This window comes from Bos grunniens, chromosome 7, assembly GCF_055505025.1.
Source record: "Bos grunniens cultivar Pamir isolate PY7600 chromosome 7, Bosgru_T2T1.0, whole genome shotgun sequence".
NCBI classification, from domain to species: Eukaryota; Metazoa; Chordata; class Mammalia; order Artiodactyla; family Bovidae; genus Bos; species Bos grunniens.
Window position 1 is genome coordinate 50150491 of NC_141171.1, and position 14183 is coordinate 50164673.

The following is a 14183-nucleotide window of genomic DNA, read 5'->3' on the forward strand; positions in this document are numbered from 1 at the left end:
TTCATTAGCTAGAAAGACCATTAATTAAGTAATGATGACAATAGGTATTCGGTCAATAACATCTTGACTTTTTTAAAGTAAATGATTCTAGAGTTTTCCCTAATAAGTGTCATGTTGGATGATTATTCAAAGTATTATTTTAAGTATCTTTCTAGTCCCAATACCAGAGAAGGCAATGGCACCCCACTCCAGGACTCTTGCCTGGAGAAATCCCATGGAGAGAGGAACCTGGTAGGCTGCAGTCCATGGGGTCGCTAAGAGTTGGACACGACTGAGCAACTTCACTTTCACTTTTCACTTTCATGCATTGGAGAAGGAAATGGCAACCCAGTCCAGTGTTCTTGCCTGGAGAATCCCAGGGACGGGGGAGCCTGGTGGGCTGCCATCTATGGGGTCGCACAGAGTCGGACACGACTGAAGTGACTTAGCAGCTAGTCCCAATACATCAGAAAATAGTATTTAATTTATTATGTCCCACAGTTTTGTAATCAAAACAAGAAAGTTCACCTTAGACAAGGTGCTTTTCCTCCATTATACTGTATGAGAAAAGATTACAGAACAAAGGGAGCAATTTTCTCTTTGTAAGGGAAAATTATCTTAGTATTTAAAACATATAATTAATTCCCTGCTGGTGTTTACTTGGCCCTCTTAAGAAACATTTTCTTCAGCCAGGTATTCTTACAAGGTCTAGCTCCACTCTGAGTCATTGATAACATTAGTGAATTAATGAGTTAATTAATGAAGAGTAGTCCACAATCTTGAATCACCCAGTGGGAAACAAAGGGAAGAAGGAAAAGAGGTCAAAGAACAAGCCTGGAAATGATGAAAATAGGGGAGACTATGGTATAACACATGGGAAAGCTAGGATACTTTTGACAAATAATTTATTGTCCAAACCCATTCACTTTTGAAAGTGAAAGTTAGTGAAAGTTAAGTTGTTCAGTCGTGTCCAACTCTTTGCGACCCCGTGGACTGTAGCCCACCAGGCTCCTCCATCCATGGGATTCTCCAGGCAAGAATACTGGAGTGGGTTGCCATTTCCTTCGCCAGGGGATCTTCCTGACCCAGGGATCGAACCCAGGTCTCGTGCATTACAGGCAGACGCTTTAACCTCTGAGCCACCAGGGAAGCTTTTGAAAGTAGTGGGCTATTAATAGTAACTGGGTTGGCCTAGTCTTCAAAACCTACAATCTATAATTGATAGTTTCGATAATTTATCCCTTCCAGTTAGCTGGGAGGGAAGAGGAATTAGTTATACCAGTCAAGTGGGTCTGATTCTTCTTTAGTTTTTTGATTACAGTCTTTGAGGGGTAATATGATAGCCTCACTCTTGGATACCCCTCCAATATATTGGGAATTACAGACATGACCTGAAGACATGCGGTTTCTGTAGCACCAAAAAAACATGATCCCAAACTCCTGCTCTCAGGTACGATGCCCAAAGGACTCTGTGATAGCTGCTGTCCTACCTCGCAGATCTCAACTTCATCACTACCAGTTTCCCCTGTCCTTGCTTACCTTCAAAGTTGCATTACTATGAACACATTTATTTCCAATAACCCATAAGCACCTGTACCTAGAGATCTTCCTAATGATTCTCTCAGCTCTTTTTCAAACTACTTTCATTATTTATTCATTCAGTGAATATATCAAAGGATCTGAAAGGTATTTCTCCAAAGACACTAGGGGTCAATAAGTACGTTAACAGACAATATCATGAGCCATCAGGGAAATGGAGATCAAAACCACAGTGAAATATCACTCCACACCCACTGGGATGGCTGTTATTTAAAAAATGGAATAGGGAGAAAGGGAAAACAAGTGTTAAGGATATGAGGAAATTGAAACTCTCATATATGCTGGTGGAAATGTAAAATGGTTCAACTGCTTTGGAAGATAGGCAGTTCCTCATAAAGTTAACCATATGACCCAGCAATTCCATTCCTAGTTACATATAAAAAAACAGTGGAAATAAATGAAACACATATGTAAATATTCATAGCGTTATTCATAATGACCAAAAAGTAGAATTCATATGTCTGTAGCTGATGATTGAATAAAGAAAATGTGGTAAATTCATATAATGGCATATTATTTGTCAGTAAAAAGGGTGAAGTACTGATACATTTTATAGTGTGTATGAGCCTTGGAAACATGTTAAGTGAAAGAAGCTAGTTCCAAAAATATACATATTAGTACGATTCCATTTATAGGAAAAGTCCAGAATAGGTAATTCATAAAAATTTACCAAAATACATAAATTTAAAAAATCACAAAGTTAAGTTAGTGGTTGCTGGAAGAAAGGATTAGGAGAAATAGGGAGGGACTGCTAGTGGATATGGAGTTTCTTGTTGGAGTGATAGAAGTGTTCTAAAAATGACTGTAGGACTGGAAAAGGTCAGTTTTCATTCCAGTCCCAAAGAAAGGCAATGCCAAAGAATGCTCAAACTACGGCACAATTGCACTCATCTCACATGCTAGTAAAGTAATGCTCAAAATTCTCCAAGCCAGGCTTCAGCAATATGTGAACCGTGAACTTCCTGATGTTCAAGTTGGTTTTAGAAAAGGCAGAGGAACCAGAGATCAAATTGCCAACATCCACTGGATCATGGAAAAAGCAAGAGAGTTTCAGAAAAACATCTATTTCTGCTTTATTGACTATGCCAAAGCCTTTGACTGTGTGGATCACAGTAAACTGTGGGAAATTCTGAAAGAAATGGGAATACCAGACCACCTGACCTGCCTCTTGAGAAACCTATATGCAGGTCAGGAAGCAACAGTTAGAACTGGACATGAAACAACAGACTGGTTCCAAATAGGAAAAGGAGTACGTCAAGGCTGTATATTGTCACCCTGCTTATTTAACTTCTATGCAGAGTACATCATGAGAAACCCTGGACTGGAAGAAACACAAGCTGGAATCAAGATTGCCGGGAGAAATATCAATAACCTTAGATATGCTGATGACACCACCCTTATGGCAGAAAGTGAAGAGGAACTCAAAAGCCTCTTGATGAAAGTGAAAGTGGAGAGTGAAAAAGTTGGCTTAAAGCTCAACATTCAGAAAACGAAGATCATGGCATCCAGTCCCATCACTTCATGGGAAACAGATGGGGAAAGAGTGGAAACAGTGTCAGACTTTTATTTTTCTGGGCTCCAAAATCACTGCAGATGGTGACTGCAGCCATGAAATTAAAAGACGCTTACTCCTTGGAAGGAAAGTTATGACCAACCTAGATAGCATATTCAAAAGCAGAGACATTACTTGGCCAACAAAAGTTCGTCTAGTCAAGGCTATGGTTTTTCCTGTGGTCATGTATGGATGTGAGAGTTGGACTGTGAAGAAAGCTAAGCGCCGAAGAATTGATGCTTTTGAACTGTGGTGTTGGAGAAGACTCTTGAGAGTCCCTTGGACTGCAAGGAGATCCGACCAGTCCATTCTGACGGAGATCAGCCCTGGGATTTCTTTGGAAGGAATGATGCTAAAGCTGAAACTCCAGTACTTTGGCCACCTCATGCGAAGAGTTGACTCATTGGAAAAGACTCTGATGCTGGGAGGGATTGGGGGCAGGAGGAGAAGGGGACGAAAGAGGATGAGATGGCTGGCTGGCATCATTGACTCGATGGACGTGAGTCTGAGTGAACTCCGGGAGTTGGTGATGGACAGGGAGGCCTGGCGTGCTGCGATTCATGGGGTCGCAAAGAGTTGGACACAACTGAGTGACTGAACTGACTGAACTGAATGGTTACAAAACTGAATATACTAAAAATCTTTGCATATTACAGTTTAAATGGGTAAATTGTTTGGCATATAAATTATATCTCAGTAAAGCTGTTTGTTGTTTTTTTTGTAAAGAAATGACTTCTTATTATTTTAGAAGAAATAACTTTTAAACTTAATAAATATTATACTTTCTTTGAAGTTGTATGTCAAGTACAGTATGCCTCAGAAAAACATTTTTCACATATGTAGTTTGAGAACGTACCAAGAGCCTAAAATGCCAAAGTTCATCCCAAGACTAAGAATGATGGGTGACTGGAACAAACATAGGCATCCTGCAGTCGGAGTAGTGATGTGCACCTATAAGGTGCATCTCTAAACAGTTAATGTTTTAACATACATTTAATGATATGGAGAAGTATTTAAACGAAGCAGGATAGTCAGTTTTATTAGCATATAATTCTAATTGTGAATTTTTTGACTTGGCACATGTACATGTGTATGTGAGGAGAAAAAGCCTGGAATATAAATGTCAGAAATTGTGAAGAGTTGCTGTCACAGAGTGGGGAGATTAGAGATAATTTGTGTTTGTTACTGCCCATAGTTCCAGTATTTCCAGTACTGTATTTTTGATGAATTGCTTCCCATTCATATGTAAAGCCTTTTGTTTAATACTTCTCTGTTTCCATCGTTGTAACTGTTTAAGTGGAGCATGTGGTATTGTGTGTCCTCATGAAATGCACAGGAGACAAAACCATAGCCACTCCACCGACCAAAGTGTCTGACTTATTTTATTTTCTTGACTCTGAAAGAGTATACAATGAACTTTAATGTCTTTGCAGGTTATCAATGCTGCATTGGCTTTAGCAGCAAAACCACAGAGTAAACTGGCCCAAGAAAACATGGATCTTTTTAAAGAACAGTGGGAAAAACAAGTCCGAGTTCTCACAGATGCTGTCGATGACATTACTTCCATTGATGACTTCTTGGCTGTCTCAGGTAATGAGCTGATTCCCCAGAGAAGTATGTGAGGATGTGCATAATTACTTTCACCTATGTTACAATAATGGACAATCAAAACACCCCCAAGTCTGGCCAGGTAAATTATTCTAGCAATAATACTATGATGGTTTTCATTTTAATTAAAGAAAACAGCTACCAGTGACTCCCAAGCAGTTGGACATGGGGTTGGAGTTGTTCTGCTTGTGGTGGGGCTGGTCTCAATCTCAGAGGTATGAATCAGGAAACTGCCTGGAGGAAGTTGTTCTCTGTGTGGAGTAAGATTTTGAAGCTGTGACCTGTACAACTCCATAAGCATCCACCTTTATTGCTGCTGTTGTGTGTAGAAAAAACACTGACCTGCTGGACTGGTGGTTTGTTAATGAGCCTGTGAGACTTAGGAGACAGGATTCCCAGCATCATCAGCTTCAGTTTCTTTTGTAAAAATTGTTCCGCTTGGAAAGCATCTCTCTCTCCCTCAGAAATGATCGTAGTTTAACTGCCTACTTTCGAAAGACTCTGTCTGCATGATGCACAGATAGAAAACAGAGAGGAAATATTTAAGTACCATTTAATTATGAACTTGCAAAAAATAAATCTGGGTAATTCACCTCACAAAAACAGTTGATTTCATTATATAAACATAAACTGGTAATGACATAGTAAATTGCATTCATATAGAAAATGTCTGTCAACTGCAATTCCCTGTTTATCACACAGATAAATTTCAATCCATCTCCTTAGAGTTGAGCAAGTATAAATGCATTCTCCATTTAACAGGCCTCTGCTGCCCTTGGCCACGCTGCTTGCTCTCTGGAGGTGCCAGGCTTCGTGAGGCCAGTGGCCTGTTGGGCAGTCAGTGGCTGGTCCTTGTAGGGCTGAAACTACCTGTCACCCCAGGGAACCACAATCTTGAACGTGGGAGATGTGAGCGGCAATGGGGCTTGAAACAGAAGCGTTACTTAAGTACATGCACAGCACAGTCCTCCAGCAGTGACCTATATAAGGTGACACTGTGTTCTGCATACCAATGTTCCCCTGTCTCTGCTCACTCTCCTTGGGACTGGAGCATTGGCTTTGCTTGAAAGATTGGGGAGCAGGGAGTCTGTAAACTGCAAAACAAGGGGGTGAACCATGCTGCTGCAGGACTGCCAAATTGCAGGTGCTGGTACTTTAAAACAAAAAACCTATTTGCAAGCACATTTTTGCAGGTGCCAAAAATGCAGCAATTGCTTTTTTGGGAAATCTTGGCCTTCTGTTGTTTTCCCAATGAAATACTGAATTATTCTTTTTCATAGGTTTAGAGAAAAACATTCCACCTTCACAGCACACTTTTAAGCAAACAACCAATTCTGAAATCTAAATGCAAAGCCCCCCTCTGGAGATAGATATTACATTCCTAAACTTACTTACCAAGTAAGGCTTGGTCTCAAGGGATTTCTAGTCCTCTTACAGCAGAATAAAATATAATAGAATCAGATGTCCCTCATGCAGCATTCTTCAGATCAGAGAACAAAGGGGATTTTGCAGTGGCATTTAGTGGGATCCAGGCAATATCTTTAGGGTATATGACATAAAACAGAAGAACAGTAAAGAGAAATCAGATTTTCTAACAGATAACTTTTGTCTGGTGAGTATGTTCAATTTTTATGCAAATGTGGGAAAATAGAAGGGTTGACTTGATGGAAAAGAGTTTAGACAGTTTCCATTTAGCAAATAAACACAGAACAGTAGTCTCAGTCAGGAGATGGTAGTGCTTTCAGAGCATCTGAATTTCAGAGACCCTCATTAGTGTGTTTCTCTAAGGTTTTGTCATAGGCTTGCTTAGTTGTCAGGTAATTAATTAATTAACAGGACAAGGCTATTACTCAAAATTCCTCTGGTTGTCACGGTGTGCTTTTCAGGGGCTTGGTTTGAAAGGAAGAGACAGGCAGATGCCTGTGTAGAGTGCTACTGGATTGATCAGTTAAGTTTTGGCATTTAGATTCCTTTATACCCTTACACACTAACCTCATCCATGGCAGCTTTAGCACTATTTATGTGGCAGATTAGACATATCTCCCCATCTCACCCAGCAGACTGGCTTTCGTTGAGAGGAATCCCATTTTCTAGTGGGCAGGCACCCAGTGGTCCCCAGCTCACAGCCTCTTGAGAGGCCCCCCCCCGCAGGATGGACAGCAGGTGCCATCTGTAGCAGCTGTGTGCTTTTAGCAGTCTTTCCAGCAGAAGCCAAGGTCTGCCCTCTCTGCCATTTCCCATCGCCCAGAGGCACAGTGGTGCTCAGTAGTCCCTCAGCAAAGTGGGCATGTTTCTGAGTAAGGGGCTGCTCGGCAACTGCCCAGCACAGGCTCTGGCTTAAGGTTGGTGCACTTCATGAAATTTGACCTAATGAAAAGTAAGAATGCGACTTGACTCCTTGGAGTATTGGTGTTTTCCCATGTCCTGGGGTTTTGTGGCCCTTTTTCAGTGGGATAGGTTTGGAGGAATATTTCCAGTAATGACTTTTCCATCAGTCCCTCTTGGAATCCATGGGGCCTGTGTGTTTGCTGTAGCCTTGTCTACTCATGAGAGCCCTTCCAAGGGTAAGTTACTTAGGGGATAGGACTGAAAGGACCCTCTGCTGTTTTAGCTCCATTATTTCTGCATATTCTGTCCCATTGGTTCCAGAAGTTCCCTTGTGCTTATTATAAGTTATATCCCAAGTTTTACAGCTTAAAAAATAATGGTTATATTGTGTATAACTTGGTAAAGCCACCAAGACCCTGATAGCAGTGTTTCATGAGGCTGCAGGGCAGGGGCAACCTGAGTCACTGTGTGTCAGGTGTGAGCCAGTGGCACTCGAAAATAAAAGGGACGTGCAAGCCACTTGAGGGAAGAGGGAGGGGCACTCGTTTTCCCTAAGCTGTTCTATTCAGAATGTTGCCTTGTAAATATTGGGGGTGATTTAGGATGCTACACAACATTCAGTAAACCATGAATATATTTATATGGACTGATTCCTTAAGGACAGTGGTTTGAAATTTATCAAAGCGATAAAGACTGTTTGAATTTCATTTGAATTGTATTTGATAAATGTTTTCCGTGGAAATGCAGTTTACTTTCTCATTTGTTTACTCAGCTTTCATGTGGAAGTTTTGATTCCCGCACCCTACCCCCTCTCTTCTTTTTTTTTTTTAGGTTGCAAGTGGTTGGTTAGAGTGGTTATAATTGGGTTTATTGTTTTTTCTTAACCAAGTGCTCTTGGAAACAATATAATGCATTAGATACTTTGGGGCAACAAATAAGAGTAGTAATTTGTACTCTGCCTCATTGTCACTATGCCAAAATAATTTGGTTTGATTGGTCTAAATAAAAGGATTTTTGTACCTAGTTTTTTGTTGGTTGGTTGTTTAATTACAAAACTCCAGGACTGAAGATAAGGTAGGAAAGTGGTGATATTTGATCTCTGACTCCCATGCATCCTGAATGAATAAGTCACTCAATAGTTCTGTGCCTGGTTTCCACAGTAATTAATAGTGATTTTTTAAAAAATGGTTACTATAGAGTGAGTTAAATGTCAGGCACTCAGGCTCTTCTCATAATAGTGGAGTACATTCTCTATATGGAGTATCAATATTATCATCTCTTGTGTATGCTTAAGGCTGCACTGATAAAGATATCCAGAGCAAGGGGAGGGCAGAATGGGCCCTGTTAGACATTGTGGACTGAGTGTAAGTTCATGCAGGCTTTTTGGAGAATACCATTTGGCTTGATTCCCAGAGGGCAATTAGGCATCATACATCTACTTTATACACATTTGCCTTTTGACTTAGTAATCCCATTGCTAGAAATTTTCCTGAGGATGGGTACACAGATGTTTGCCAAAATACCTTGCAAATATGTTCACTTCAACCAAAACGCCTAAGAGAAGACTAGATAAGCAAATGATGGCCCTTCGTCTGTTCAGTAGGGTACAGCACAGCCATTGACGTGGCTGAGGTAGATATGCAGAGGCAGTCCTAGAAAGATTTTCAAATGAAAACCAGATATATTAATGTCCATAATATGATCCCTTGGAGATAAGAGTGTTGTGTTTGTGTGTGTGTTTTCCTGTTTGAAGCATCTACAGATAAAGACTATATTGAACCATCAGAGTTTTTAATGGGATCCAGATTGGTGTGTCTACTCGGAATGGAGTTTCCTTAGAAATTCTGTTAAAGTAACTTATGGCTTAAGTTAGTGTGGGTACCTCCAACCCTCCTATCTTTGCATGTATGTCCAGTGGGAACTCACTTCTCCCTTACGGCTCAAGTATAGAGAGCAGGTTGGTTGTGTCCTGGGTTCGTAGTGGCCTCAGCTGGCTGGGGCTGTCTCAGTGAGGGTAGAAAATGTTAATTTAGTCAGCTTCCTGATATAGAAGCCTTCCTTGGTGGCTAAAGAATGGCAGGCCCTTCCCTGGTTTGGGTTCGTCTGGAAGAAAACCTGTATGAATTCAAGAAAATCTAAATTGCTTTTTAAAAACTACTTGCCCAAGATGAAGGTTAATAAATCCTTGGTGAAGTTTGGGCCACTTTGTTTAATGAATGAAAAAGAATGCTGTGCTTAATGATTGCCAAAGGTGTTTTCCCACCCCAAGTATTAATAATCCTGAAACTGGGATGAGTCTTGAAAATCAGTGATATGTGAAAACTTTGGTTCATAGTTTAATTAGCAACATTGTTTCTTTTTTTCCCTTCTCTTCCCCTTCTCCAGATGTTGTGTTAGATTCAGTAAAAGTAGCAATTTTTAGGGTTAGTATTGTAGGCAGGCTCAGTACCAGTCTGCTTAGTTTAAGTAATATGTAGATATTATTTATATAAATATTGATATAATAAGTATATAAAAGATTTTTCTGATCTAAACATGAGCTCTAAATCCCTTTATTCTTATGATTGGTTCATTGTTGTTGTTTAGTCGTGTCTGACTCTTTGTGACCCATGGACTGCAGCATGCCAGGCTTTCCTGTCCTTCCTGATCTCCTGGACCTTGCTCAAACTCATTTCCATTGAACTCATGTTCATTGAGTCAATTATGCCATCCAGCCATTTCATCCTCTGTCGTCCCCTTCTCCACCTGCCTTCAATCTTTCCCAGTATCTGGGTCTTTTTCAGTGAGTCAGTTCTTGGCATCAGGCAGCCAAATTAATGGAGCTTCACCATCAGTTCTTCCTATGAATATTCAGGACTGATTTCCTTTACGATTGACTGGTTGGATCTCTTTGCAGTCCAAGGGACTCTCAAGTCTTCTCCAAACCACAGTCAAAAGATCAGTTCTTCAGTACTCAGCCTTCTTTATGGTCCAACTCTCATACTGTCCATGACTACTAGAAAAATGATAGAATTGACTATACGGACCTTTGTCAGCAAAGTAATGTCTCTGCTTTTTAATATTTTGTCTAGGTTAGTCATAACTTTTCTTCCAAGGAGCAAGCGTCTTTTTAGTGGCTGCAGTCACCATCTGCAGTGATTTTGGAGCCCAAGAAAAGAAAGTCTTTCACTGCATTGTTTCCTTATCTGTTTGCCATGAAGTGATGGGACCAGATGTCATGATCTTAGTTTTTTGAATGTTGAGTTGTAAGCCAGCTTTTTCACTCTGTACATTCACCTTCATCAAGAGGCTCTTTAGTTCCTTTTTCCTTTCTGCCATAACGGTGGTGTCATCTGCATATCCAAGGTTATTGATATTCCTCCCAGCAATCTTCATTCCAGTTTGTGCTTCATCCAGCCAGACATTTCTCATGATGTACTCTGTACATAAGTAAGCTGGGCTGGAAGAAGCACAAGCTGGAATCAAGATTGCCAGGAGAAATATCAATAACCTCAGATATGCAGATGACACCACCCTTATGGCAGAAAGTGAAGAGGAACTAAAAAGCCTCTTGATGCAAGTGAAAGAGGACAAAACCACTGCAGATGGTGATTGCAGCCATGAAATTAAAAGACGCTTACTCCTTGGAAGGAAAGTTATGACCAACCTAGATAGCATATTCAAAAGCAGAGACATTACTTTGCCAACAAAGGTCCGTCTAGTCAAAGCTATGGTTTTTCCAGTGGTCGTGTATGGATGTGAGAGTTGGACTGTGAAGAAAGCTAAGCGCCGAAGAATTGATGCTTTTGAACTGTGGTGTTGGAGAGTCCCTTGGACTGCAAGGAGATCCAACCAGTCCATTCTGAAGGAGATCAGCCCTGGGATTTCTTTGGAAGGACTGATGCTAAAGCTGAAGCTCCAATACTTTGGCCACCTGATGCAAAGAGTTGACTCATTGGAAAAGACTCTGATGCTGGGAGGGATTGGGGGCAGGAGGAGAAGTGGACAACAGAGGATGAGATGGCTGGGTGGCATCACTGACTCGATGGACAGGGAGGCCTGGCGTGCTGCAATTCATGGGGTCACAAAGAGTCGGACAGGGCTGAGCGACTGAACTGAACTGAAGCACGGTGACAATATACAGCCTTGATGTACTCCCTTCCCAGTATGGAACTAGTCTGTTGTGTCATGTCCAGCCAGTTCTGACTTGCTTCTTGACCTGCATACAGGTTTCTCAGGAGGCAGGTAAGGTATTCCCATCTCTTTCAGAATTTTCCATGGTTTGTTGTAATCCACACAGTCAAAGGCTTTAGCATAGTCAATAAAACAGAAGTAGATGTTTTTTCTGGAATTCTCTTGCTTTTTTAATGATCCAGCAGATGTTGGCCATTTGATCTCTGGTTTGTCTGCCTTTTCTAAATCCAGCTTATACATCTGGAGGTTCTTGGTTCACATACTGTTGAAACCTGGCTTGGAGAATTTTGAGCATTACTTTACTAGCATGTGACATGAGTGTAACTGTGCAGTAGTTTGAGCATTCTTTAGCATTGCCTTTCTTTGGGATTGGAATGAAAACTGACCTTTTCCAGTCCTGTGGCCACTGCTGAGTTTTCCAAATTTGCTGGCATATTGAGTGCAGCACTTTCACAGCATCATCTTTCAGGATTTGAAAGAGCTCAACTGGAATGCTATCACCTCCACTAGCTTTGTTTGTAGTGATGCTTCCTAAGGCCCACTTGACTTCACATTCCAAGATGTCTGGCTCTAGGTGAGTGATCACACCATTGTGCTTATTTGGGTCATTAAGATCTTTTTTGTATAGTTCTTCTGTATTCTTGCCACCTCTTTTTAATCTCGTCTGCTTATGTTAGATCCATACCATTTCTGTCCTTTATTGAGTCCATCTTCGCATGAAATGTTCCCTTGGTGTCTCTGATTTTCTTGAAGATTCCTCTAGTCTTTGCCAGCCTATTGTTTTCCTCTATTTCTTTGCATTATTCCCTTAGGAAGGCTTTCTTATCTCTCCTTGCTATTCTTTGGAACTCTGCATTCGAATGGGTATGCCTCTCCTTTTCTCCTTTGCCTGTTGCTTCTCTTCTTTTCTCAGCTATTTGTAAGGCCTCCTCAGACAGCAATTTTGCCTCTTTGCATTTGTTTTTCTTGGAGATGGTTTCGATCACCATCTCCTGTACAATGTTATGAACTTCAGTCCATAGTTCTTCTGGCACTCTATCAGATCTAATCCCTTTAATTTATTTGTCACTTCCATTGTATAATTTGCTTTAGGTCATACCTGAATGGCCTCGTGGTTTTCCCTTGTGTTCTTCAATTTAAGTCTGAACTGGCAATAAGGAGTTCATGATCTGAGCCACAGTCAGCTCCCTGTCTTGTTTTTGCTGACTGTATAGAGCTTCTCCATCTTCAGCTGCAAGGAATGTAATCAATCTGATTTCAGTAATGACAGACTGGTGATGTCCATGTGTAGAGTCATCTGTTGTGTTGCAGGAAGAGGATGTTTGCTATGACCAGTCTGTTCATTTATTACCCCTAAAATTGGTTTATGTGAAAAGTTCAATACATTTTATGTTTTAATAGTGCAGTGGTATAAACTCAAAGTCTCCTAATGTTTGAATTTGTTGTTGTTTTTCAGTCATTAAGTCATGTGTGAATCTTTTTGACCCCATGGACTGCAGCACCCTAGGCTTCCCCGTCCTTCACTGTCTCCTGAAGTTTGCTGAAACTCATGTCCATTTGGTCAGTGATACTGTCCAACCATCTCATCCTCTGCTGTCCCCTTCTTCTCCTTTTTCCTTCAGCCTTTCCCAGCATCAGGGTCTTTTCCAGTGAGTCATGTCTTCGCACCAGGTGGTTAAAGTATTGGAACTTCAGCTTCAGCATTATTCTTTCCAATGAATGTTCAGGGTTGATTTCCTTTAGGATTGACATATTTGATCTCTTTACAGTCAAAGGGACTCTCATTAGTCTTTTCCAGCACCACAGTTCAAAAGCATCAATTATTCTAGTCCAACACTTACATCCATATGTGACTACTGGAAAAACCATAGTTTTGACTTATACAGACCTTTGTTGGCAAAGTGATGTCTCTGCATTTTAATATGCTGTCTAGGTTTGTCATAGCTTTCCTTCCAAGGAGCAAGATGCTGAATTATGGTCTTGTTAGCTGTCTTGTGGTAATTCATTCTCCCCTCCCCGCCTTTTTTTTACTGCTGTATTTTGGCTCCTTGGAAAGATATTTAATTGATGATATAAAAAAAAATTTTTTTTAAGACTTTTAGAGCAATTTGAGAGGAAGCCAAATTAAGAAGAAGGTACAAAGTTTTTCTATCTATTTTCTGCCCCTACACATGCACAGCCTCCTTGTTATCTACATCCCCCATCACAGTAGCACATTCATTATAATTGATGACCCTACAGTGACACGGCTCACTCTTGGTAGTGTACCAATGTAGCCATCATTACAGCGTCATACAGAGTGTTTTCATTGCCCTCAAAACCCTCTGTCCTCTACCTGTTCACTCTTCCCTGCTCCAGAACCTGGCAACTCCTGAGGTCCCTTCATGTCTTTTCATACCTTGATAGCACTTTGTTTTTTAAGTGCAGAATAATATTTCACGGTCTGGATGTACCACAGTATTTCAGGTTGCCTACTGAAGAACACCTCGATTGCATCGTAGTTTTGGCAGTTATGAGTAGTTATGCTGTAGACATCTGTGTGCGGGGCTTTGTATGGAATACAATTGCTGTATCACATGGTAAGAGTATGTTTAGTTTTGTAGCTGCAAGCCATGCCTGCCATCTCCAGGGAACTACAAAATGGAGGGCCCTGTTCCTGGAGCCTGCTAGGTATCTGGAAGCCCACAGGCAGGGCATTGTGGTGGCTCTGTTCTTTGCTGGATCTGCTAAGTACTTGCACTTACCTCTGGCTCCCCTTGAGATAAGAGGAAACAGCGTCATGTCCACTTGCTTGTTTGAGGTATCTGAGGAGGTAAAGCTATTGTAATCACTCTTCTAGACATTGTGTTATGTAACATGACTGTGTCAGCAGAGGCTGAGAGGGAAGGGTAATGACTTTTAGAAGGGAATTAAATCAGGAACCAGTCCTAGATAATGACAGGTC

At 41.0% G+C, this 14183-nt stretch overlaps 1 protein-coding gene across 7 annotated transcripts in view; it reads left to right on the top strand.

Annotated features, from left to right (window-relative positions):
- Positions 1 to 14183, top strand: part of CTNNA1 (catenin alpha 1) — a 344567-nt gene that overhangs the window by 318157 nt on the left and 12227 nt on the right. For all 7 annotated transcript variants that reach the window (XM_086411845.1, XM_086411843.1, XM_086411841.1 and 4 more), the window contains one exon: positions 4564 to 4720. In XM_086411845.1, coding sequence (XP_086267971.1) covers positions 4564 to 4720 — 157 coding nt within the window. The remainder of the gene's footprint in view (positions 1 to 4563; positions 4721 to 14183) is intronic.